General features: G+C 39.6%; 1 protein-coding gene across 1 annotated transcript in view; it reads right to left on the reverse strand.

Moving 5' to 3' along the window:
- The window catches only part of CCDC191 (coiled-coil domain containing 191), a 115387-nt gene that overhangs the window by 53249 nt on the left and 37051 nt on the right, over positions 1-25087 (reverse strand). The window contains exons 8-9 of the mRNA XM_036883499.2: positions 10203-10393; positions 3395-3644 (exon numbers count right to left, since the gene is read on the reverse strand). Of these exons, the coding sequence (XP_036739394.2) occupies positions 3395-3644; positions 10203-10393 (441 nt within the window). The remainder of the gene's footprint in view (positions 1-3394; positions 3645-10202; positions 10394-25087) is intronic.

Genomic DNA, 25087 nt, shown 5'->3' on the forward strand with positions numbered 1-25087 from the left:
GGTCAGAGACAGAGCCATGAGTCCGGCCTGTGTGTTTGCAAGACTTCCTGCTGGAGAGCGGGCCAACCTCCCTTGAGCCCACACAGGAAGATGATCAGGGAACACAGTTCAACTGAGGGGAAGGTCGTACTTGCCCTGAGGGACCAGGGGGAGACTGGAGGCCACATGTTGAAATAGCTATCCATTGGTCCCCAGTGAACATACAATGTGTCCTAGCTGGTGGACACTGGGGCTGATGTTCACTGATTCACCTGACCGGTTCCCCAGAACCCCCACTATCATAGATGGATATGGGGGTAAGGCTATCAGAGTGAAATAACCTCAAATCCCTTTGGGAATAGGGCACCTATCCCCCAAAGTGTATACTGTGTATATATCTCCTATCCCTGAGTATATTTTGAGGATTGATATACTGCAGGGTCTGTGGTTGCAGACCACTGCAGGTGAGTTCAGACTGAGAGTTCGTGTGGTGAAATCAGTTCTGAGGGGACATGCTAGGCACCTGCCAATAGCTTTGCCTGTGCCTCAGCAGGTGACTAATACCAACAGTCTACGGTATGGTCAATCTGCTTATGGACCATGCTATGGCATTTTAATGAGAGACCCAGAAAGGAAGCCCTGAACTCCTTAGACATGTTAACACATATGGCTGCTTCCCCTAAACAACTGCAAGTACAAACCAAGGAAGATCACTTAAGCCGAGGTTCGGCCACCAGAATAGTATCTTGCTGCCAGCACCAACTGCACTGAACCCCGGAGACTCCATTGAATGGATGTGGCCTTAGACCTTTTGACACATGGACCAACAATGGCTGGCTCTCCTGGCACCTTGGGGACAAAGCCTGGAAGCTGGCCTCCTGTGTATTCCTGGAATACCAGCAGAGTGGCCTCCAAAGATCTCAGTAGTATAATATATCCTGAACGGCCAGAAGGTAGGAGCATCTTACCAGGGAGTTTTGTTTTATCATTATGGCCAGTGCATGCACCTCCAGTAGCACTATATATAGACCCTTCAGTAACCCCCACGGGGAGAGGAGTAAAAGTATGGTATACTAGACCAGGACAGGACCCCCTTCCTGCTACAGTCCTATCACAGGACTACTCTCTTGCATGCATTCTACCTGATGGGCAAGATATGCCTATGTTGTTGTCATAAAACGTGTCTTATCACCCCTAAGGTCTTTGTGGATTGGGAACCTCCTCTGGCTTGAGGATTATTATAATTTTTGTTACCTGTATCAAAATCTTGTTGTATCTTAATTTTTGTTATTACCTCTAAGTTGTTGTTATCCTCTGTTGCTGTTGTGGAATCTGGTTATAGTGCTCCAGCTTTCTCGCACAGGGACCATTGAGGAAGATTGAAAGTGTGTAGATTGTAAGGTGAGAATCCTGGAGGGGTGGAGTGTGGGGAAGCTGGGGTTCCTATGGCCAGGATCTTCATTGAACTTAAGCCACTTGATGATATAACTGGCCTGTTGCTAGGCTACTGCTTCCACACCCATAGGCCATCAGCTATTATTGCACTGTATAGAGAGCTCAGCCCAGTGCTCTGGGCACAGGCAGAGATGCTAGTGCTCGACCTATGCTGGGAGAACAAGCTAGGTAATAAACCCTTTCACCCCAAAGAAACATTCTACAGTCATTTCTTTGGTCACACCGAATCCATAGCGAACTTGCTGGAGGCTGAAACCCACTGGCAAGACACCCCCTTTGCTGAGAGACTAAACCTAAATTAAAATCAAGCTACTTGCTAGCAGAAATAAGGGTAAAAAGCAAAGCTGGGGACCTTCCCGTGCCCAGTTTAACCTCACACGTCTGAGTTAAGTACTTAGCATTATATGGATGGGCAGAGGGATCTGGAACAGAAGGGAGTGGGTAAAGACCTCTCCAAAGGGCTTTTCAAATATCACAAGTGCAATTATGAAGGAAAAAACTGACAGGATTGACTTTATAAGAACTTAACCATAAATAAACCAAAAAGACAAATGACAAAATGAAAACATTATTTGCAAAGTTTATAATAATAAAGCATTAACAGTCTTAAAAATATAAAGAGCGCCTATGAGAAAAAATATATATAATAATGTAGAAAAATGGACAAGGGCATGAAAAGACAAATCACTAAATATCTATATCCATTTTCATATACATATGTATGTATGTAAATGGAAAACAAATGTTTAACCTCACTAGTAATCAAAATAATGCAAGTTGAAACAATAATATCAAAATATTTTATCTGTCAAGTTGGCAAAAATGAAAAATACGTTATCAGGCAGGAATACAGGCATTTTTTTGGTATGACGTTTCTGGAAGGGCAACCTGGTAACAGTCTTTAAATGTGCATTTTATTTTCAGTTATTTATCCTAAGTAAAGCTTTGTGGATGTGTGCAAAGATTGAGCTACAAGGATATTCGCTGAAGCATTGTTTACAATAGTGGCAAATTGGAAACAAATGTCCAGCAATCCAGAAGGAGGTAAACAGATTCTAGCTGATGGTTCATGATACGTGCAGCCGTTATAAAATGATGGCACGGAATGGGAGTCCTAAACTAGGGGGTATTCATTAGGTTCACCTGTTGAACTTCAAAAAAATACAGGTACCCCACACCCAGACATTCTAATTGAGTAGGTTTGATTCTGTGGTATACTCTCAGTTGAGAATTACCGTTTCAGAAGTAGATTTAGTGACACAGAAAATCTTATGTTATATTGTGAAAATGCAAAAAAAAAATTTAGAAAAGCAGAATTATATTATTAAGAAGCAAACAGCCTTCCTTTTCCTATTTTATGGCAGTCTAAATATCTCAATGACTTGATTAAAGAAAATTAAAAGCTAAATATTAAAGAGAAAAATTTGCATATGCCTAATAGAGGAAAAACTATACAGCTATACTTCAACATCTTATTGTCGGTTCTCTCCAGATGATGGAATTACAGCATATTTTTCTTTTTCCTGTCATTTTTCCTACCAAATTACTATAATTAACACATGATTTTTCTTATTAGAAAAACTTTAAAATTCCCCTCATATACATTTCACACACTCACTTAGAAGGGAAATGTATGATAATCAAGTAAGAGTTCAAGAGTTGTAAACAATGTCTTATAAATCTGTTTCTAAAGGAGTCTTTCACTTAGTTTTAAATTATCTCCCTATATCATGTCCCTACCAAGTTTCAACTACTATACCAAAGTTTATATGTGATTATAAAAAGAAGATTCATTTGAAGAAAATAAAGAGAGACTGAAAGACAGCCTTTGTGCACTGTAGCAACTTTCATCTTTTAGACAATGTAGGCAAGGCAAATAGACAATGGTTAACATATCCCCAGGCTGTACAAGGGCAAAGCTCAGTGCAAGTAGGAAGTGCCAGCAAAGGAAAAACATTACCTCTCCATTTCTTATACAGGGATCCACTGTGGCTGCTGCCTCCTCAACGAGACCAGTGCCTGATGGCTCTCTTGTACCGAGTTTCCCTAGTGATGCTGCCTTCAGCAGCTCGTTCATTTTCTTCCTAGTTTCCTCCTTTGCTAAAGCCAGCTCTCTCTTCAGGATCTCTGCACCATGCCAGTGCTGCCATTCTGTAAAGCAGTGTCGGAGAACTTGTTTCCGGTTATACTCTGTGGCCACTTGTTGCTTCCTAAGTAACGAAGTACTTCCATTAAAAAAAGAAGCCATTTACAGCTTGTTAGTTGATAATGTAAATGAAACACAAATCCAAAGGAGTCCCAGAAATGCTCCATCTTATCTCCAGCTTATTTTAAGCTAAGTGGAATGGCTGTATAAACTCCCTGGTGCCGAGGGTTTGCTCATAGAAGGTGTTGGCACCTCAAAACAGTGCTTCAGAAGAAAGAGTGACTGCTCTGTTCCATCAAGTCACAAAGACATTATATATATTTTTAATGACTGCAAAATTGTTTCGTGGAGTTTTTAGAGGGAAAAAAGTGAAAGAACAGGCATATAAATAATACTTTGTAAAAGATGAATGATGGAAATTTCAGCTATGCTTGGAAATCTAATAAAGAAGACAGTTTTGGAAGAAAGGAAATGGAACAAAATTTAACAAGTGAATTGTCAATAATTTTAAAGTATAAGACTTAAAAAAGTCAACATGAAACTGTGACAATGGATCTTGTGAAAGCACTTGATCAGGGAAAGGATCTCTAAAAAGAACTCATTTACCAAACCCTTAACTGAATGAATGAAGGAGCACTTTGTGCAGATACTTGCTAAACACTAGGAACACGTGCAAGGCAAGGACAAGGCCCTTGCTCTCAGAGAACTCATTCATAATCCAGTAGGGGTCTGGCTCACTCTTTTCCTAAGGAAGAGCTCCCTTCGATTCTTGGGAACTTTACTAAGTTAGGGACATGACTGTGTGGACTTGGGAGATGCTGGCTATCTTCACTTCTCAAAGGGAATCTCTATTAGGAGACACTTTTGTGACAGCCAGTTGAGAATTCAAGCATAGAGGTCTCTGAGCTCTGTCTGTAAGTGGATTATAGGATGTGACCTGCAGAGTTTGGAATTTATTATGTCATATTCAGGGGTCAGTTGTGAGGTTTAAAATCTAATACTGTTTAGACACTTGATTCTACCTTGTAAAGGTGACTCACATGTTCTCTATAACGCTATTTGCATTGTTTCTTTTAAACACACTTAATGCTTAACTCTACTCATGATTTTTTGGTGTCATATGAAAATAATCAAAGTTCTTAAGTCAGTGAGTCAGGAGAACATTTCTACAGTTCTTAAATGCTTACATGACTTTTAAACCTTTTTTTGACTGCCACCTACCATAAGAAAAACATGTTAATACTGTGATTCAATATACCAGTGTGTGTGTAGGAGAACAAAAGTGTGCACAACTGAAACAAAAGTTTCTCTAAACACTTACCCTTACTACCAGAGATGCACTTTAAGATGTTCTAAGCTAATCTATTTGTTTAAAAAAATACAGCCATCTTGAGCCTGATTTAAGGACTCATTAATGGGTTAAAACTCTTAGTTTGAAAAAGACTACTTTAGGATCACAAAATTTAACCTATGTCAAACGAGTTGGATGAAACAACCAATTAGAGCAGAGCCAACTGAAATAGTGAATTTCAGAATAAACACTAATGTTCAATCTGCCAACAGCGTATTTCATTTTAGTTGCTTCTTTCTAGTACATATATTCAATAAATATTTGGCGACTAACTGATTGACAGTTATGGTAATAAAAGTACAACATAGATAGTGATAAACATTTATAGTATTTTACTTTGAAGGAAATAAAGTATGTGAGGTTGGATAACTTTGAAATACAAACTTTAGAAGAAATAAAGACATAAATCAGGTAGCAACACAGGTAAGGACAAAGCTCAAAATATATCAGTAGTGAAACAGAAAGCCTATAGCACTTAAGTAAGTGAAAGTCATAAATTTTCACAGGAGATATACATTCACATCAATCTGCTCAGAAAGGGGGATTGTGAAATTTACCTGATGTGTTAGTCTCATGTTTTTACAGCATAAACAGCCAAAAGCAGCATGGCCTTTTGACTGTTAGAGAAGAGATTATTTGGACACTATGAAAAGGCAAAGAGAAAAATATTTCTATAAGTATAACAGAGAGACTAAACAGTAAGAAAATGGGTAAAAAAAAATGTTCACTATAGTGCTTAGAGCCCACTCTATAATGGTCACGTAGGGGATCTGAAAATCTATTTAAGATATCAATGTTTGTGGGTTGAAGTGGAAGGATGGACATGCAGAAGCTAGGGATCCCGAGATAGGACTGGCTCTACACCTGTTTTCTTCAAGTTCACTTCAGCAGAGGGATAATATTCCAGAGAAGCCAACTCCTATACCTTATGACACTAAAAATGTAAGTATTTCTGGAAGTGAAAAATGACTCAAATTTCTTCAAAACTCAATCAGATCCAATTTACTTGGGTATGCTAACCTAAAGGAATAGTTTCAGACACAGTCTCTAGATAATGAAAAAATGAAAGACAGTTCCCTTATGGAAGACATCCTGTCCCCATATGCTTCCAAGCTCAAATCAGGGAATATCTGGCAAGAGTATATACAATGATCATCATAATTATATAACTGCATGCAGAAAAAGGCTGTTTCTAAAGACCTAATATGATGGAAAAACTCAGTTTTCTTTCATATAAGAAAGTTTCAGGTCACCAAATATGTGGAGGTTTCTCCCAACATCTGACACTTCTGGCCACCAAATGTGTGGAGATTTCTCCCCGCACCAAAATCAATTCTCCACACCAGCAAGGTGTCTAAGAACTCAGCTCAATTTTGACACTATCTACCCAGAGAGAGCATCAGATCCTACAGGTTCAGGGCTCAGTCCCACGGGGCTACCATTCACCCCCAACTTCAGATGACAGTTGCAAGCCCAGCTCTCACCGGTGCTTCTAGGACTAAATGGCTATAGAGCAGAGGTCCCAATAACCCCTTCCTTGGTTTCAACTGATTTTCTCAAGTGGCTCACAAAACTCAGGGAAATACTTAATGTTTAGCAGTTTATCAAAGGATATGATAAAAGATACAGATGAACAGCTGGATGAAGAGTACATAGGTCCTACAAGGTCCTAAGCACAGTAGCTTCTGTCCCCACAGAGTTGGGAGTGCATGACCCTCGCAGTGGGGATATGTTTGCCCATGAAGCTCCCCAAACCCTGTGCTTTGGGGATTTTATAAAGACTTCATCATGTAGGCATGACTGCTCATAACTCCACTTTCAGCCCTACTCTCTTCCCAAGAGAATGGAGGGTGGGACTGAAAATGCCAAGCTTCTTCTTATGGCTTGGTCTTTCTAGTGACCGCCCTCATCCAGGAGGCCACCCAGAGTTGCCTCATTAGAACAAAAGACATTCTTCTCACCCTGCAAGTTACAAGGATTTGGGAGCTCTGTCATTTATTTATCATCCAGCTGCAGATGACGTGCAGTTTCTGGCCTCTCACCTGGATACCAAGGTGAGCAAGGATGCATGGGCAATCGATTGCACATGATTAACAGAGGTGTTCCATAAACGACTGCCCCAAGCAATGTTGAAATGAGGAGGGCTGACAATGGGGTATCTGACACTCTATTTTCAATTCAGCCTCCCCACCCTCACCCCTGCCTTTAGGTTGGCTCGGTAGGTTCACCCCAGCCTGTTCTGGTTTATCCATCCCAGGAAACTTACTATACTTTAACAGGCATTGTCTGGAAACAGACAATACACGCTGCCTATATGCTGGTTTATAAGTTTTTCCCCAAACTGAAAAATGCCTTCCTATACTTAGCCACATTCTGTCTGTCTCAGAAGATGGGGCTCATGAATTGTTATTTTTAAAAAGCTCCTCAGGGGTGTATACTGCACATCAGCCAAGTCTATGTCACTCCCAAGTATTTATCTTATGGTGCCTTCTGTTGCAATTATTTTTAGCATTTAGGTAAATTTTTAATTTCACTTAGATTGCAAACTCTTAGAAGGCAAGCGTGTTTAACACTTTTTTTCAGTCCCACCTCCTGGTACTTAGGAGAGAGTCTTAGTACCCAGTTAAGCATGGTAAAGCCAGTTAAATGAATGCATACCTTCTATCAAATGACTGAATGAACGAGTGAACAGATGCATGCCATGGTTCAAGGGCAGTCACCGGCCTGCCACACTAACCTCCATCCCATTTGCCAGATGGGGTCTGTTTCTAGACAATACCTGATAAAGTATAGTAAGTTTCCTGGGATGGATAACATCAACTGAGGATTACAGAAAAAAATGTATGAGGGGCTTGAGGGACAAAGGGAAGAGAGAAAAGCATGTTCCGGGAAAGGCCCAGAGCCCTGGTGCAAGAATGAAGGTGATTTGATTAATAAAGGAAGGACAGAGGTGCTCCCAGGGAAGAACTGAGAAATCAGGGAAGCTAGGTGCAAAAAGGCCTGGTGAAAACAAACCCTGCTTCTTCCAGATTTTGTCTAGGGCTGGCCACACAGTTAAGGAGGAAGGGACAGAGTAGCAATGGAAAACCTAGGACTGGGGCCAACTTTCAAAAGTGAACAAGCTAAGGAAATTAAAGTTCCAGTTCGAATTTATAATACCACCACGTCAAAGGGTCTAACTTAGTGTGTGCACCAGAATTTTTAATCCTCAAGGTTTGGGAATGTTTGTTAATGTTAAATTGTATTACAACATTGTATTTAAATTTTGTAACACCATAACTGTAACTACTATTAGAGAAAAAAGATAAAAATAGAAGAAAGAGAGAGGGAGAGAAGGAAGGGAGGGAGGGCAGTGTGGTATAAGAAAAGGTATCTAAAAATAAAAATAAACAGGCTCTAGTCCTGGACTAGTTACTCTTAACTCTGTGACCTTGACAGTCATTCACACTTTCTGGGCCTTACTTTTATCATCTGTAAGGTAAGGAGCCAGAAGAGATGATACTTCCTGCTCTACAATTTTTTGCTCTAAAGTTTTATAGTAAAAAAATTATTATAAGTTAAATATTTCCTAACACTGGCAGTTCAAAAAAAATGTAGCACCCATTCTGAACATTTAAAAATAGACACCTGAAAATAATTCACAGATATGAGACAAAAAGTTCTGAGATCTTTAAAAAAAAATTGGCACATCATGCTATTATGAAATCCCCATTTAGTAATTTTATATTTAAACAGTTTAATTGGAACAAAATCTCAAGTTCTTCAGAATTTTCTTCTACAAGTTTCTTTGGGCATGTAAATTTCATAGGCCACTTTTAACTTAACACCTCAGATTCCACTCCCTTTATGCCTTCACTCATGTTGCCTTCCCTTTGCAACACCCCAGTTTCCGTTCTTTATCCAATACCCCGCTAACTATCCCTTTCTCAGTAAGCTATCACCCCAATTCTTTCTCAGTTGCTAGGTCCTGAGAATTCAGAAACAAATTACAGGTGAGTTTTCTATGTTGACCTTTTTTTTTCACTGAAGATTTCCCCCAGCATACTGTAAGAAAGGGAAATTGGGTCATTCTCCTGCTTAAAAACCTTAAAAAATTCAATTCACCTTTATTTACCAATGAACACCTAAACTCATTGTCTTGGCATTTGAGGCCTTTCACAAGTTGGTGTACTGATAACCATATGCTCGAGGACCTCCCACCAATCTGGATGGCTACACTTCATTCCATTACCTGATCTCCACACCTCCACCTAGGAACACCCTACTTATGGTGCAGGGCCAGCTCAAGACCCATCTTCTTGATAAAGCTTTTTTTTTCTGTAGGAGCCCCTCAATCCCTGCAATACTTCTGCTAAGGGCTCAGCAGCAGAAGGGGATGCATTATGTGGTTTATAATGCTCACCAACACCTGTACTGTTTCTAAATCATGTCTTCCCCACAAAACTATGAGTCAGGCTTCTATTTATCATCTTCAGGGCCTGATGCTCTCAGAGAGTTGCACAACTCCAGGGGCCACCATTCCTTTCTACATAACAATGCTTTCACATACAATTCATTCAATTTTTCACCCTGAATGAATAACAGTTGCTGGTAGATAAGTGATTGCATATAAAAACATAATCTTCCTCCCCCAAATGGTTCCTTCTACATCTTAGATTTTGGTTTAAAAATGCAAAGTTGAACTTGGAAAAGAAGAAAATGCATTTAATTTTTAAGATGATGGAACAAAGGTTTTATTTAAAGAAATTTGTCATTCATAAGTGTAAGAGGGAACTGATACAAAGGTGTCAAAAACCTCTAAATAAGGTGTGGAACAAAAGATGGGAAAGTAGAAGGAATCACTCTTGGCAGGTCTGCCCTCCCAAAAGAACATTCCCTGTGTCCTTAATTAACATTCTATGTGCAGACATTGATTTCTATAAATGAAAATTACTGGCATAAAATCCAAGCTCTAACTTCTGAACTGCAAGGAGGCCCAAGGTGCAATGCTACTACATTACAGGACAAGGGAAAAGCATAATACTTGTCCTTTGAAAAAGGAAAGCATGTACACTAGTATATTTTAATCAAATAATTTTTTTTGCTTATAATTTATACTTAGATTTTTCTAGTTTAGGATATAACACAGAAAAACAGTGATTACCACATTTTATAAGCAGATGACACGATTCCAGTGAACATCACTTTTAGGTTTTATTTCTGCACTCTTCAGGAGGAAAGATGTTCTAGATGAACATACTAAAAGGTTTTTCATGGCACAAATAATAGTACCTGTTTTCTTCCCGAAGCTCATCTTCCATGGCTTGAGTCTCCCGCGCCAACTTCTGGGATCTTGTGTAGTCTCTCCAAGCCCGCAGGACCTTCAGTTGAAACTTCCAGTCAGACAGGGTCCCAGCTTTCCCCAGCTTAATCCTATGATCAAGAATCAGCTTGTGCCAGGCAGAGAAATACCGTTTTTGACACTGCAATGGAAACATTTAGAAAACCACCACTGATCAGCACTTCTGTTTCTAATGTATAACATTGACAGAGCCTTCTCCTCAGACTTCCCCCTCATACTTTTTCAAACAATTCTAGGAACTGTTGTCTTGACCAGAGGGAAACAAAGCACAGCTGCTTTACACTAACAATGACAAGAAATATTCAAGTAATGCAACTGATGCACTCTCAGCCTCATGACTTAACTAAAACACTTAATTCTCATGGGAACGCACCAATCCCAAGGGGAGCTGGAGTAACAGTTACATCTAAGACCTGAGGCGAGGGGATTGAGAGGTTTGAAAGACACGCTTCCAATAGACTGTCCCCGGCCAGGCTGTCTCAGATTTTTAAAGACCAATGATTTAATTCATTCCTGTTAGTGACACTGCTGATGTTCTGCACCAAAAAACATGGTGATCCCATGAGGATGGAATGGGGTCTGTGGTCTCTGGGAACAAGGCAGCTAAGCTGTCTTCAGCTGGGCTACACTGACTGCATCAGGGCGTGGTGAGCAGGCCCAGGGACACTAGATGCTCAGGATACAGTCTTCCACTGCAGAAGCCCCCCCCTTATCCACGTTCCAAGACCCCCAGGGGATGCCTGGAACTAAATAATACCAAACCCCACATATACTATGTATTCTCTCCTACACATACATAACTAGGAGAAAGTTTAGTTTATAAATTAATTCAGTAAGGTATTAACAACAATGACTAATAATAAAATAGAATATAACAATACACTGTAATAAAAGTTACATGAAGTGGTCTCTTTTGCTAAATAACTAATTGTACTATATTCATCCTTCTTGTGATGATATGAAATGATAAAATGTTTATATGAGGAGTGAGGTGAATGATACAGGCACTGTGACAGTGTTATGCTCCTAATGACCTAGGATCAGCTGCTCCCAGACTGCAGATAACTGAAACCATGGAAAGTGAAGCCGCGGGTAAGGGGTGAACACTGTATATACATCTGACAACTCATTGGACAAGGTCTACTGACCCTAAGGATGTCCCCACAGAAGTACTTTACTCATAATCCTTATCCATGAAAATCGGAGACCTAGTCCTTGCTATATCCATTCTCACAACAAACTTTGTGTTCCCACTAAATCACATAACATTCAGCTCTTGGCCTTACATCAGCTGTACTGTTTCACACCTTCCTAACTGTGTTCACACTAATTATTCCATCCTTCTTTCCTGCCCTCTCTGTGTCTGACTACTTCATAAGTCATCTCTCTCAGGAACCCTATTACCAACCACTCTTCCCAAATCTAAGTGCCCTTCCACTCTGATCACAGAGCGACTTCTGCTTTCTTCAGTCAAAACACTCACCACACTGTATTAAAAATCACCGGTTTATGGTTTCCACTAGATTGCAAGCCTCCAGAAGGAAGGGACTCGGTCCCATGAACAGTAATGGCAAATCTGAGGGTGGAACCAAGTGTGTGGGTAACACTAAAACAGAAAGTAACCTCACAGGTAGTGACTCTGTGGGAGGTACAGGGACGCGTGATGACCAGCTTCAAGGACTTGGGTAGGCTTACCAGGGACAGCAGTATTTCCTGTTTCTATGAAAATACTTAATCTTTATCTAGTTCAGCACTTAGTAAGTAGCCACCACTGTGTGTGAATTTGAGGACTATGAATGAAATTATTTAAGGTAAAATCTCTATTTCTGCGAGGTTTTAGGGTGAGAGGATATATAAATTAAAAAACCAATATCATAAGGGAACATATGTTAGAATTCTTAAAAATAGTCCATTTGGCTAGAAATGATTTCTACATAAGAATACAGGTAAATTCCCATTTAGAAAAACTAAAAAATCTTCTTTATTATAACTTCTCACCAGGAGAAACCACGGCAAAATTTAAAATGTACTCATAACCTCTCCATTATGTCTAATGAGGGTACATTTCTAGACCTTCAACTTAAATCCCCTGGAAAGAAGGAAGGGAAGGAGGTAGAGAGGGAAGGAAATAGGGAGAAAAAGACAGATAGAGAGGGAAATTTGCTGAATATAGGATATGCATTTGGTCATAACAAGGAAAAGACACAGCTAGCTGCCAGGTTAAGGGGGCATTGTCTTTGCACTATTATTTGCTTAACTAGCCCACAAAATACAGCATGAAAAAAATATAGCATTAACTTATGTGCCATAATCAAGTGAAAATATGTTGTGTCTCTTTATCAGATTCATTTAAGAGATTCCTCTTGAATGACTTGATGAAATAGTCTATAACTATCTGTAATTTTAACTCTTAAAATATTTCTTATGATGTAGTACAAACATAATTCATCTTGGCAACAACACTATTAATACTGTTTGGATTTCTACATTCCTTCTCTGTAAAGTTCAAAGTACCTTACATGTACAGTTGACCTTGAACAACATGGGTTTGAACTTCATGGGTCCCCTTAAACAAAGATTTTTTGCAAATACCATCCTGGAAAACTTTCTGGAGATCTGCAGCAATTCGAAAGAACATTTTCTTTTCTCTAGATTATTTTACTGAAAGAATACAGTATAATGCATACAACATACAAAATTTGTGTTAATCAACTATTTATGTTATTGGCGAGACTTCCAGTCAGTAGTAGGTTATTGGTACTTAAGCTTTGGATAGTCAAAAGTTCTATGCAGATTTTCAACAGTACGGAAATTGGCATCCCTAATCCTCACGTTATTCAAGGGGTAACTGTCCTATTTTATTAATTTATAGACCATCATTACAAAACAGAAAGTTGCAGATACCATCATGATCTACCTTACAAAGCTAAACTTGAGGCAGAGAAGGGTTAATGACTAAATTCACAAAGCGGTACACTGAAGGCTAAAACAGAACATTCTGGCATCCTAATGACCCAACCCATTAGGCAAAAATTCTCCCCTGGAAAGGAAGGGCAGTTCTTTGCTGTTTTTACACTGGAAGAGAAAAAACTCCATACATAACTTACTGCCACAGAAAAGCAGAGCTAGAACATATCTGAATTAAGAGGGGAATCTAGTTTATAAATGCTAGTCAATGTATTTCTCTAAAATGTTTAGACTTTGAGAGCAAAATGATCGGTTTTAAAGGTCTGCAATTCAGTTTTACTTCACAAAAGTTAATGACTTCCAGCAAAGTGACAGACTCATACAACTGATTTCTTGAAATCGACTTGCTATGGGCTTTTTTCCTGCCAACTCAAAGTGCAATTCCATTAAAACAAACAAAAAAACAAAATATGAATCAAGAATAGTCACTTAGTTATTTCTGATTCACAGCAAATATTATTCAAGCAAACAGGAGTCCCATAAAGGTGCTTGGAGGAAAATATTTGGGATAGGAAAATACTCTCATTCCTGACTTCTCTGAGAGAAGCTGCTACACTCTGCTTCAATTTAGGAGGGAAAAGAAGTGGAGAACTTGCATAGTCATGATTTTTTATTCTTTCTATTACACCCCTGTCCCCATCCACCAGCCACTGAGTCTCTGCTGCCCCCAAGCCTTCATCTCCTCTTCAGTTCTACACTCTGGGACTACAACAGTGCTCTCTTTGCTCTTTGAAACAAGAAGTATTACTTAAAACTACAACTGTGTTGCAAGGAGAATACATTCTATTTAAGCCACAAGAGCTTAATGTTTTAACTAGCCAGACAACTCGTCTGACCTTTCGCCATTTCTTACCTTTCTGCACCATGTTTTTATTTCTGATAGATTGTCAACTACAGTTGTGCATTCTTTTACTAACTTCTACATCTCTTTATCATAGTTGTGATAATTAGGGCTTGGTAATTAGGGTAAATAAAATACTGAAAATCACTATGGGAAGAACTGTTCCTAAGTATATATCTACAATAATTTTTGAAATAAAATACTACAAAATGGAATTTAGAAAATTTTTAAGTGAAATGATTTTTTCCTTTGAAAATCTTCCACAAGACATCATTTGGTTGTTAAGGATTCCACTCAAGAGAAGAAATGACAGCTCGCCCTGCTAAATTTATTACCTGCACTGGAGCTGCCCTCGTTCTGTTGGCAAGAAAAGCTTTTCCCTGAAGTGTAATCACACTGCTGTCACTGGGAATGACTGACGTTAGGTGGAACAGCAATTTGCTATCTAATCTTCATTGTAATTCTAACCCTGTCACTAGAGATGCTTGTTCTGATTAATGAAGTAGATAACTCATCAAAATGCCTCAGCTATTTTCCTTTTGTCAGAAAGCTCAGTGATAATTGCATCAAAATTCTCAGTCATGGAAAAAATAAACAATGAATTGTAAGGAGGGCAAAAATGTCAACAAGTTTACAGTTTATTTCTGCTGAATAGAACTAACTGGGTTGCAACTAGTGGTCAAGTAGAGTTGGCCAAGACGTGAATGTTTGCACCAACTACCCTCCCGACATGATCCCAGGACTTCTTGCTGCTCCCAGACCAAAAGACCTGTGCATAGACACCCTATTGCCAGATAAGGAAGCATTTGCCCTCTTCCTTTTGGGGACCACTACAATCAGGCAAAAGGCCCCACAAACCCTATGAAGTGCCTGGGGTTTCGGGAGCGGAGGATCTTTTTATGGCCAAATGAATGCCCGTGGGAAGGAGAACCAAGTTCCTGTGACCCGTCCTACTCCTGATTTCGATTCCTTTGTCCCAACGAAAAGAGACAAAATCATTGTGTCCCCTACCCCAAAGTATATATACCCCTATAATGAATTACATTAGGGAAAATGCATTCAGTCCCCAGCACACAGTGCTAAGACCTGCACTTGCTATTGGGTTCCACAGAAAAGCCCAAAGGCCTAAATTCTGACAAACACTGCTGTGAGAAACGCTACTATTGACTACAGACAAAAAGCTACTGTTGTTAGATCCTGGAAGGTGGGGTGCTCACTTCTATAAATTGGGGTGCTCACTTCTATAAATTTTTTCTCCTTCCTGTTTTAAACTTAAAACAAAACCCCTTATTACAGGAATTTAACAAACATACCTAAAAGTAGAACAGAAGAATAGACCCCTTAGTTGGCTTCAAAAATTATCAACAGTTTACTAATCTTGTCTCATTTCTCTTCCACCCACTTTTGTTTTCTGGAATATTTAAAAATAAATCAGATAGTATGTTATTTTGCCTATAAATGTGTCAATATGTATTGCAAACATAAGAACATTTTGTAAATTCTTCGTTCTGCTAAGTTTCAATCAATAATATTGCTGTAATTATCTAATTCTGCTTCACTCCAGAAGTAGTATAATTTCAGAATTATACTTTGGTATCTTCTAAAGAATAATGACCACAATACAGCCTATAACCTGACTTTTCATTAGGATAGGGCTCCATTCTCAACATAGCTTGGACCAGTTTTCATGACCCCATGTCTTTAGGGAAGACAGACCTTCCTCTATTACCTCCTCTTTCCTTTCCTCTTTCTTCTCCTAGACCTTCTGTCCCCTCTCTCCCAATCCCCACAGCCTGAACATTCTCCGCCACCCCCAGCCAGACACACAAACCACACCAAAGTATGACTTACTTCAGAACACATTGGACAAACGCTGGGCTCACCTCTCAGGCAGCCTGTAAATAAGACAGTAATGTGACATCATCTGGTCCTCACCCATGTGGTTCTCTAGAGCCTCAGAAATATGCACCTGCAATGCCTAGTGTTTAGGGAGAAGATACTCTACTGTGTAAAATTTTGTAAACTGGGCTCCATTTATGCCAAAAGCTCTTCTTTTGTTAATTTTTTAAAAGTAGAATTTAATTATACTTTTTTCAAAAGACAAAAAAAAAATCACACATACATGAATTGGAACCTCTTGGATCAGAAAAGGCTCCACAGCATTCTGAAAAGCACAACGCCAGTGCAATATTTTGGTAAGTTGGCACTCACTGCCCCTTCTATGAGAATAGGTTACTTGTAGGGTGAGAGTAAGGAAAAATATAACAAAATAAGCAACTTCCTTACCAGTACCAATAAAACTTCAATTGAAAATTTTCCAAAGTGAGCTGTACATAGTAATATATAGTAATGTTTCAAACTCCTCCTAATTTTAGGTATACCGCACGTTGCCCTTGGCAATAAGCTTAGAGAGTTTCATGAATCCCAGTATTCTTTGTGTGTGTCCGACATTTCTCTGCAGCTTTGTTTACAAAGGGGCTTTTCCTTCATTTCTTTTCCCAAACATAAGACAACATTGCTGAGAGGATGGTTGCTACGTTTAAGCTCAAAAATGGTTTTACTTTAGTGGTGTGCAGGCAATCTTGTCAAAACTAAGATCTTTGGGGAGGACTCATACTATATAAATAGGGTACTTAACTGAAGTTTTTATCATCTTGCTAGAAAAAAAATCCAGGCTTCTTTTCCATATATGTCCATGTTCCCTTTGTTTAAGTTTGGAGTAGCCTTTTGGAAGGTGCTATGCTACAAACACAGCACTGACAATGACTCCTGTGGGCCATTACTAACCTTTCTAACAGAACAGCCCAACCAAGTAAGCAAATCAAAACCTTCCTCCACAGATTAAGATTTAGGTTAGTTTCAACCCATCTCTCATTGTTCTCTTAGACTTTCACAAGGAGGAACAATCACAGACTTTCTTAATAAGGAAACATAAAATGGATTTAAGAATAGGGTGAGAATTAAGATTGTCAGATTCACAGTTAATCCCTTATTGTTTCTGCTAATTAACAATGACATGTGGGTTACTGAATCTCCCCAAGAGATTTTACTGCAAGACCAAAGAGAAAATAGGATAGGCTGGAAGTAGAAAGTTCTATATACAAAAACAGATGTTTTTGATAAAACAAAGAGATCTGGCAGTAAAATATGTGGGAAAGATGTATGCATAGTACTGAACCTGAACTTGTAGCTTGATAAGAGAGCTTGCTCTGTTTCTCCCAGGAAGTCTCCTATTAAACAATGTGACCTAAATGTGATGTTAAGAAACTGGGGAAAAAAAACAATCTAGGGTCAAAGCACAAATAATTATAGAAAGTAAAGGACCCTCAAGCAGAATAACTCCTAATGACAGATTCTTTAAAGTCTTCCTGCAGAAACTATACAGCTTGCTGTTGGGTTTGTGCCAGTGACCCATTTTGAGGGTGCTGACAAGAGCTTCCTTTTATGTAGCCGCTCTCTACAAGCCAGTGAGGCATTTCCTCTTTTCACCCTATGTTCATGTTTAGGCTGCTGAGCATCCAAGTTTTATTACCCAAGGACAGCTGCAGGGCCCTTTAGAAGCACGCTAGGAGTATGGATGGAGACCAGAATAAGGGGCCCAGAGGGCCTGCTAACTGGTGGCATTTAAGAAGACTACCAGCCTAGTCTATAGTAAAGACTGAGTAGTCTGGGAGGGGAATTTTCCCCATGTTGCAGTTACACCCACATACACTGGGGAAATCTAAATTAGAGGTTCACTAGCAATATCACAAATGAATAACATGATCACACTGAAGGGGAAGGATAGAACTAACCTGGAAGTAACAATATTTTGGCTGAATAAGGCTGAACATGGAAACAACTATACAAATACTGTACTCTCATTGGAAAATTTGTTTACATGGCAGCACAGGTTAGCAATTCTTAAACTACTTTTACAGTGTAGCAGGATTAAAAATAAGTAAATAATTTTAGATAGTGTGTTCCCAGTTTCTCATGGTTTAAGAAAAGAGTTAGAAGGAAGGGCTATATTGAAACCTGTGGTGCTGGATTAGAGTTGAAGTTATCATTATGAACTCATGATCATTTTAATACCTATATATACAAATAGATACAGAAATAAGTTATGAGTAAGGAAGGGGAAGGAGAGCATGGCCTCTGTGCACTGGAACTGGAGGTGTCCACTTGAACTCATCTATTTTAATATGTACACAGATAGATAATGTGTGTGTGAGAGTTAGTTTAGTACACATACATATATTTCCCAACTCTGTCGGCTGAGAGGAGCCAGAAACGACATATTAGTAGCAATGAGAACACCTAGTATCCAGATCTTGGTTTTTAAATACTATTCTCAAATAAAAGGAGCCAGGGTTCTGTGTAGAAGTGGTTGATTCCAAGGCTAGGTCAGGGAAAATACAAGATGAGCCAGGAATATCTTGTGCCAGAAAGAAAGGAAGTGCTCAAGAAAGGATGAAAGAATACTGAAAGGGCAAAGGAGCCAACCTGAAAGGTCTCTCAAGGGCCAAAATGAGAACAATTTGAGTAACAAAATAAGCAACAATAATAGACTTTAACCCACAGAATACAATAACTATCATGAGCCCATATTGATACAAATAAATGGTTGAATAAGGGAATAAATAAATGGCAAAGAAGGGACAGTTTTTCCCTTCTAGAAGAATTTCAACTAATAAATGGAGAAGAAACAAAGGAAAGCAAAATTATTGAACAAATACCATATTAACGACTATTGTAAGATATTATATATAAATATACAATAAGTCCACCAGTGCATGCTAAAATTAATAGGTGAAAGTTTAAGGAAAAGCACAGTTTTACAATATCCTCTATGAATTCCAAAGGGAAAAAAATAGTAAATTTAGGGTGGAGAAACCGAGCGTATTAATACTATGTAACCCCTGATGTGCTACACTGAGAAGGGCACAGCATCACTTCCTGCAGTATTCTTACCAAAAAATGCACAATCTCTATCTAAGCAGGAGAAAATGCCAGAAAACCCAAAGTGAGAGACATTCTACAAAACACCTGACCACTACTCTTAGAGAATGTTAAGGTCATAAAAGACAAGGAAAGACCGAGGAGCTGTCAAGACCTGGAGGAGACTAAGGAGACACGACAACTAAATGCAACCTGGAATTATGGATTGAGTCCTGGAACAGAAAAAGGACTTGGTGGAAAAACTGGTGACATTCTAAAAAGGTCTATAGTTTAATTAATGTCATTGTACCAATATTAATTTCCTAGTTGTGATACTTACACTATGCTTACCTAAGATGTTAACACTTGGGGGAGTTAGGTGAAAAGTATTCAGGAATTCTGTGTACTATTTTTGCAACTTTCCTGTATGTCTAAAAATATGTCAAAATAAAAACTTGAAAACAATATGGGGGAGGGGCGGAAGATGGCGGCGTGAGTAGAGCAGCGGAAATCTCCTCCCAAAACAACATATATCTATGAAAATATAACAAAGACAACCCTTCCTAGAATAAAGACCAGAGGACACAGGACAACATCCAGACCACATCCGCACCTGAGAGAACCCAGCGCCTCGCGAAGGGGGTAAGATACAAGCCCCGGCCCCGCGGGAGCCGAGCGCCCATCCCCCCACCTCCCGGCGGGAGAAGAGCAGGCAGAGCGGGAGGGAGACAGAGCCCAGGGCTGCCGAACACCCAGCCCCAGCCATCCGGGCCAGAGCGCAGGGCCCTCGATACTAGGAAAACAGGGCAGCAAGAACAGTGAGCAGGCACTGGAGGCTGGGCGACAGAGGACATAAGAAAAGCGCGCGACCATTTTTTTTTTTATGCTTTTTTGCTGCTTTGTTTTGGCGAGCGCTTTTTGGAAGTCTTAAAGGGACAGGGACCCCAATACTAGGGAAACAGGGCAGAAAGACCGGTGAGCAGAGGCCTGAGGCTGGCACCGGAGAATAAAGAAAAACGAACGACCACCTTTTTTTTTTAATTAAAAATTTTTTTTTTTTTAATTAAAAAAATTTTTTTTCTTGTTTTTTTTTGTGGTCGTTGTTTTGTTTTGGCGGGTGCTTTTTGGAAGTCTTAAAGGGGCAGGGCGGGTCACTTAATCCAGAGGTAGGGAATCCGGGATCTCTGGGCACCCTAACCCCTGGGCTGCAGGGAGCAGGGAGGCCCCTTACGGAGATAAATAGCCTCCCAGCAGCTCCCGCTCCAACGCGACTCCACCACTTTGGAGTAGCTGCCCGAGCCAGGCCACGCCCACAGCAACAGCGGAGATTAACTCCATAGCAGCCGGGCAGGAAGCAGAAACCCTGTCTGCGCGCAGCTGCGCAGCACAAGCCACTAGAGGCCGCTGTTCTCCAAGGAGAGGAGGGCCACAAACCAACAAGAAAGGAAGTCCTTCCAGCCGTCACTCGTCCCAGCTCTGCAGACTATTCCTATCACCATGAAAAGGCAAAGCTACAGGCAGACAAAGATCACAGAGACAACACCAGAGAAGGAGACAGACCTAACCAGTCTTCCTGACAAAGAATTCAAAATAAGAATCATAAACATGCTGACAGAGATGCAGAGAAATACGCAAGAGAAATGGGATGAAGTCCGGAAAGAGATCACAGATGCCAGAAAGGAGATCGCAGAAATGAAACAAACTCTGGAAGGGTTTATAAGCAGAATGGATAGAATGCAAGAGGCCATTGATGGAATTGAAATCAGAGAACAGGAACGCATAGAAGCTGACATAGAGAGAGACAAAAGGATCTCCAGGAATGAAACAATATTAAGAGAACTGTGTGACCAATCTAAAAGGAACAATATCTGTATTATAGGGGTCCCAGAAGAAGAAGAGAGAGGCAAAGAGATGGAAAGTATCTTAGAAGAAATAATTGCTGAAAACTTCCCCACACTGGGGGAGGAAGTAATCAAACAGACCACGGAAATACACAGAACCCCCAACAGAAAGGATCCAAGAAGGGCAACACCAAGACACATAATAATTAAAATGGCAAAGATCAAGGACAAGGAAAGAGTGTTAAAGGCAGCTAGAGAGAAAAAGGTCACCTATAAAGGGAAACCCATCAGGCTAACGTCAGATTTCTCAACAGAAACCCTACAGGCCAGAAGAGAATGGCATGATATATTTAATACAATGAAACAGAAGGGCCTTGAACCAAGGATACTGTATCCAGCACGACTATCATTCAAATATGACGGTGGGATTAAACAATTCCCAGACAAACAAAAGCTGAGGGAATTTGCTTTCCACAAACCACCTCTACAGAACATCTTACATGGACTGCTCTAGATGGGAGCACTCCTAGAAGGAGCACAGCACAAAACACCCAACATATGAAGAATCGAGGAGGAGGAACAAGAAGGGAGAGAAGAAAAGAATCTCCAGACAGTGTATATAACAGCTCAATAAGCGAGCTAAGTTAGGCAGTAAGATACTAAAGAGGCTAACCTTGAACCTTTGGTAACCACGAATTTAAAGCCTGCAATGGCAATAAGTACATATCTTTCAATAGTCACCCTAAATGTTAATGGGTTGAATGCACCAATCAAAAGACACAGAGTAACAGAATGGATAAAAAAGCAAGACCCATCTATATGCTGCTTACAAGAAACTCACCTCAAACCCAAAGACATGTACAGACTAAAAGTCAAGGGATGGAAAAACATATTTCAAGCAAACAACAGTGAGAAGAAAGCAGGGGTTGCAGTACTAATATCAGACAAAATAGACTTCAAAACAAAGAAAGTAACAAGAGATAAAGAAGGACACTACATAATGATAAAGGGCTCAGTCAAACAAGAGGATATAACCATTCTAAATATATATGCACCCAACACAGGAGCACCAGCATATGTGAAACAAATACTAACAGAACTAAAAGGGGATATAGACTGCAATGCATTCATTCTAGGAGACTTCAACACACCACTCACCCCAAAGGATAGATCCACCGGGCAGAAAATAAGTAAGGACACGGAAGCACTGAACAACACAGTAGAGCAGATGGACCTAATAGACATCTATAGAACTCTACATCCAAAAGCAACGGGATATACATTCTTCTCAAGTGCACATGGAACATTCTCCAGAATAGACCACATACTAGGCCACAAAAAGAGCCTCAGAAAATTCCAAAAGATTGAAATCCTACCAACCAACTTTTCAGACCACAAAGGCATAAAACTAGAAATAAACTGTACAAAGAAAGCAAAGAGGCTCACAAACACATGGAGGCTTAACAACACGCTCCTAAATAATCAATGGATCAATGACCAAATCAAAATGGAGATCCAGCAATATATGGAAACAAATGACAACAACAACACTAAGCCCCAACTTCTGTGGGACACAGCAAAAGCAGTCTTAAGAGGAAAGTATATAGCAATCCAAGCATATTTATAAAAGGAAGAGCAATCCCAAATGAATGGTCTAATGTCACAATTATCGAAATTGGAAAAAGAAGAACAGATGAGGCCTAAGGTCAGCAGAAGGAGGGACATAATAAAGATCAGAGAAGAAATAAATAAAATTGAGAAGAATAAAACAATAGAAAAATCAATGAAACCAAGAGCTGGTTCTTCGAGAAAATAAACAAAATAGATAAGCCTCTAGCCAGACTTATTAAGAAGAAAAGAGAGTCAACACAAATCAACAGTATCAGAAACGAGAAAGGAAAAATCACGACGGACCCCACGGAAATGCAAAGAATTATTGGAGAATACTATGAAAACCTATATGCTAACAAGCTGGGAAACCTAGGAGAAATGGACAACTTCCTAGAAAAATATAACCTTCCAAGATTGACCCAGGAAGAAACAGAAAATCTAAACAGACCGATTACCAGCAACGAAATTGAAGAGATAATCAAAAAACTACCAAAGAACAAAACCCCCGGGCCAGATGGATTTACCTCGGAATTTTATCAGACATACAGGGAAGACATAATACCCATTCTCCTTAAAGTTTTCCAAAAAATAGAGGAGGAGGGGATACTCCCAAACTCATTCTATGAAGCTAACATCACCCTAATACCAAAACCAGGCAAAGACACCACCAAAAAAGAAAACTACAGACCAATATCCCTGATGAACGTAGATGCAAAAATACTCAACAAAATATTAGCAAACCGAATTGAAAAATACATCAAAAGGATCATACACTATGACCAAGTGGGATTCATTCCAGGGATGCAAGGATGGTACAACATTCGAAAGTCCATCAACATCATCCACCACATCAACAAAAAGAAAGACAAAAACCACATGATCATCTCCATAGATGCTGAAAAAGCATTTGACAAAGTTCAACATCCATTCATGTTAAAAACTCTCAGCAAAATGGGAATAGAGGGCAAGTACCTCAACATAATAAAGGCCATCTATGATAAACCCACAGCCAACATTATATTGAACAGCGAGAAGCTGAAAGCATTTCCTCTGAGATCGGGAACTAGACAGGGATGCCCACTCTCTCCACTGTTATTTAACATAGTACTGGAGGTCCTAGCCACGGCAATCAGACAAAATAAAGAAATACAAGGAATCCAGATTGGTAAAGAAGAAGTTAAACTGTCACTATTTGCAGATGACATGATACTGTACATAAAAAACCCTAAAGACTCCACCCCAAAACTACTAGAACTGATATCGGAATACAGCAAAGTTGCAGGATACAAAATCAACACACAGAAATCTGTGGCTTTCCTATATACTAACAATGAACCAACAGAAAGAGAAATCAGGAAAACAACTCCATTCACAATTGCATCAAAAAAAATAAAATACCTAGGAATAAACCTAACCAAAGAAGTGAAAGACTTATACTCTGAAAACTACAAGTCACTCTTAAGAGAAATTAAAGGGGACACTAACAGATGGAAACTCATCCCATGCTCGTGGCTAGGAAGAATTAATATCGTCAAAATGGCCATCCTGCCCAAAGCAATATACAGATTTGATGCAATCCCTATGAAACTACCAGCAACATTCTTCAATGAACTGGAAGAAATAATTCAAAAATTCATAAGGAAACACCAAAGACCCCGAATAGCCAAAGCAATCCTGAGAAAGAAGAATAAAGTAGGGGGGATCTCACTCCCCAACTTCAAGCTCTACTATAAAGCCATAGTAATCAAGACAATTTGGTACTGGCACAAGAGCAGAGCCACAGACCAATGGAACAGACTAGAGAATCCAGATATTAACCCAGACATATATGGTCAATTAATATTTGATAAAGGAGCCATGGGCATACAATGGCGAAATGACAGTCTCTTCAACAGGTGGTGCTGGCAAAACTGGACAGCTACATGTAGGAGAATGAAACTGGACCATTGTCTAACCCCATATACAAAAGTAAACTCAAAATGGATCAAAGACCTGAATGTAAGCCATGAAACCATTAAACTCTTGGAAGAAAACATAGGCACAAACCTCTTAGACATAAACATGAGTGACCTCTTCTTGAACATATCTCCCCGGGCAAGGAAAACAACAGCAAAAATGAGTAAGTGGGACTATATTAAGCTGAAAAGCTTCTGTACCGCAAAAGACACCATCAATAGAACAAAAAGGATCCCTACAGTATGGGAGAATATATTTGAAAATGACACATCCGATAAAGGCTTGACGTCCAGAATATACAAGGAGCTCTCACGCCTCAACAAACAAAAAACAAATAACCCAATTAAAAAATGGGCAGAGGAACTGAACACACAGTTCTCCAAAAAAGAAATACAGATGGCCAACAGACACATGAAAAGATGCTCCACATCGCTAATTATCAGAGAAATGCAAATTAAAACTACAATGAGGTATCACCTCACACCAGTAAGGATGGCTGCCATCCAAAAGACAAACAACAACAAATGTTGGCGAGGCTGTGGAGAAAGGGGAACCCTCCTACACTGCTGGTGGGAATGTAAGTTAGTTCAACCATTGTGGAAAGCAGTATGGAGGTACATCAAAATGCTCAAAACAGACTTACCATTTGACCCAGGAATTCCACTCCTAGGAATTTACC

The sequence above is a fragment of the Manis pentadactyla genome, chromosome 1 (assembly GCF_030020395.1).
Source record: "Manis pentadactyla isolate mManPen7 chromosome 1, mManPen7.hap1, whole genome shotgun sequence".
Lineage (NCBI taxonomy): Eukaryota > Metazoa > Chordata > Mammalia > Pholidota > Manidae > Manis > Manis pentadactyla.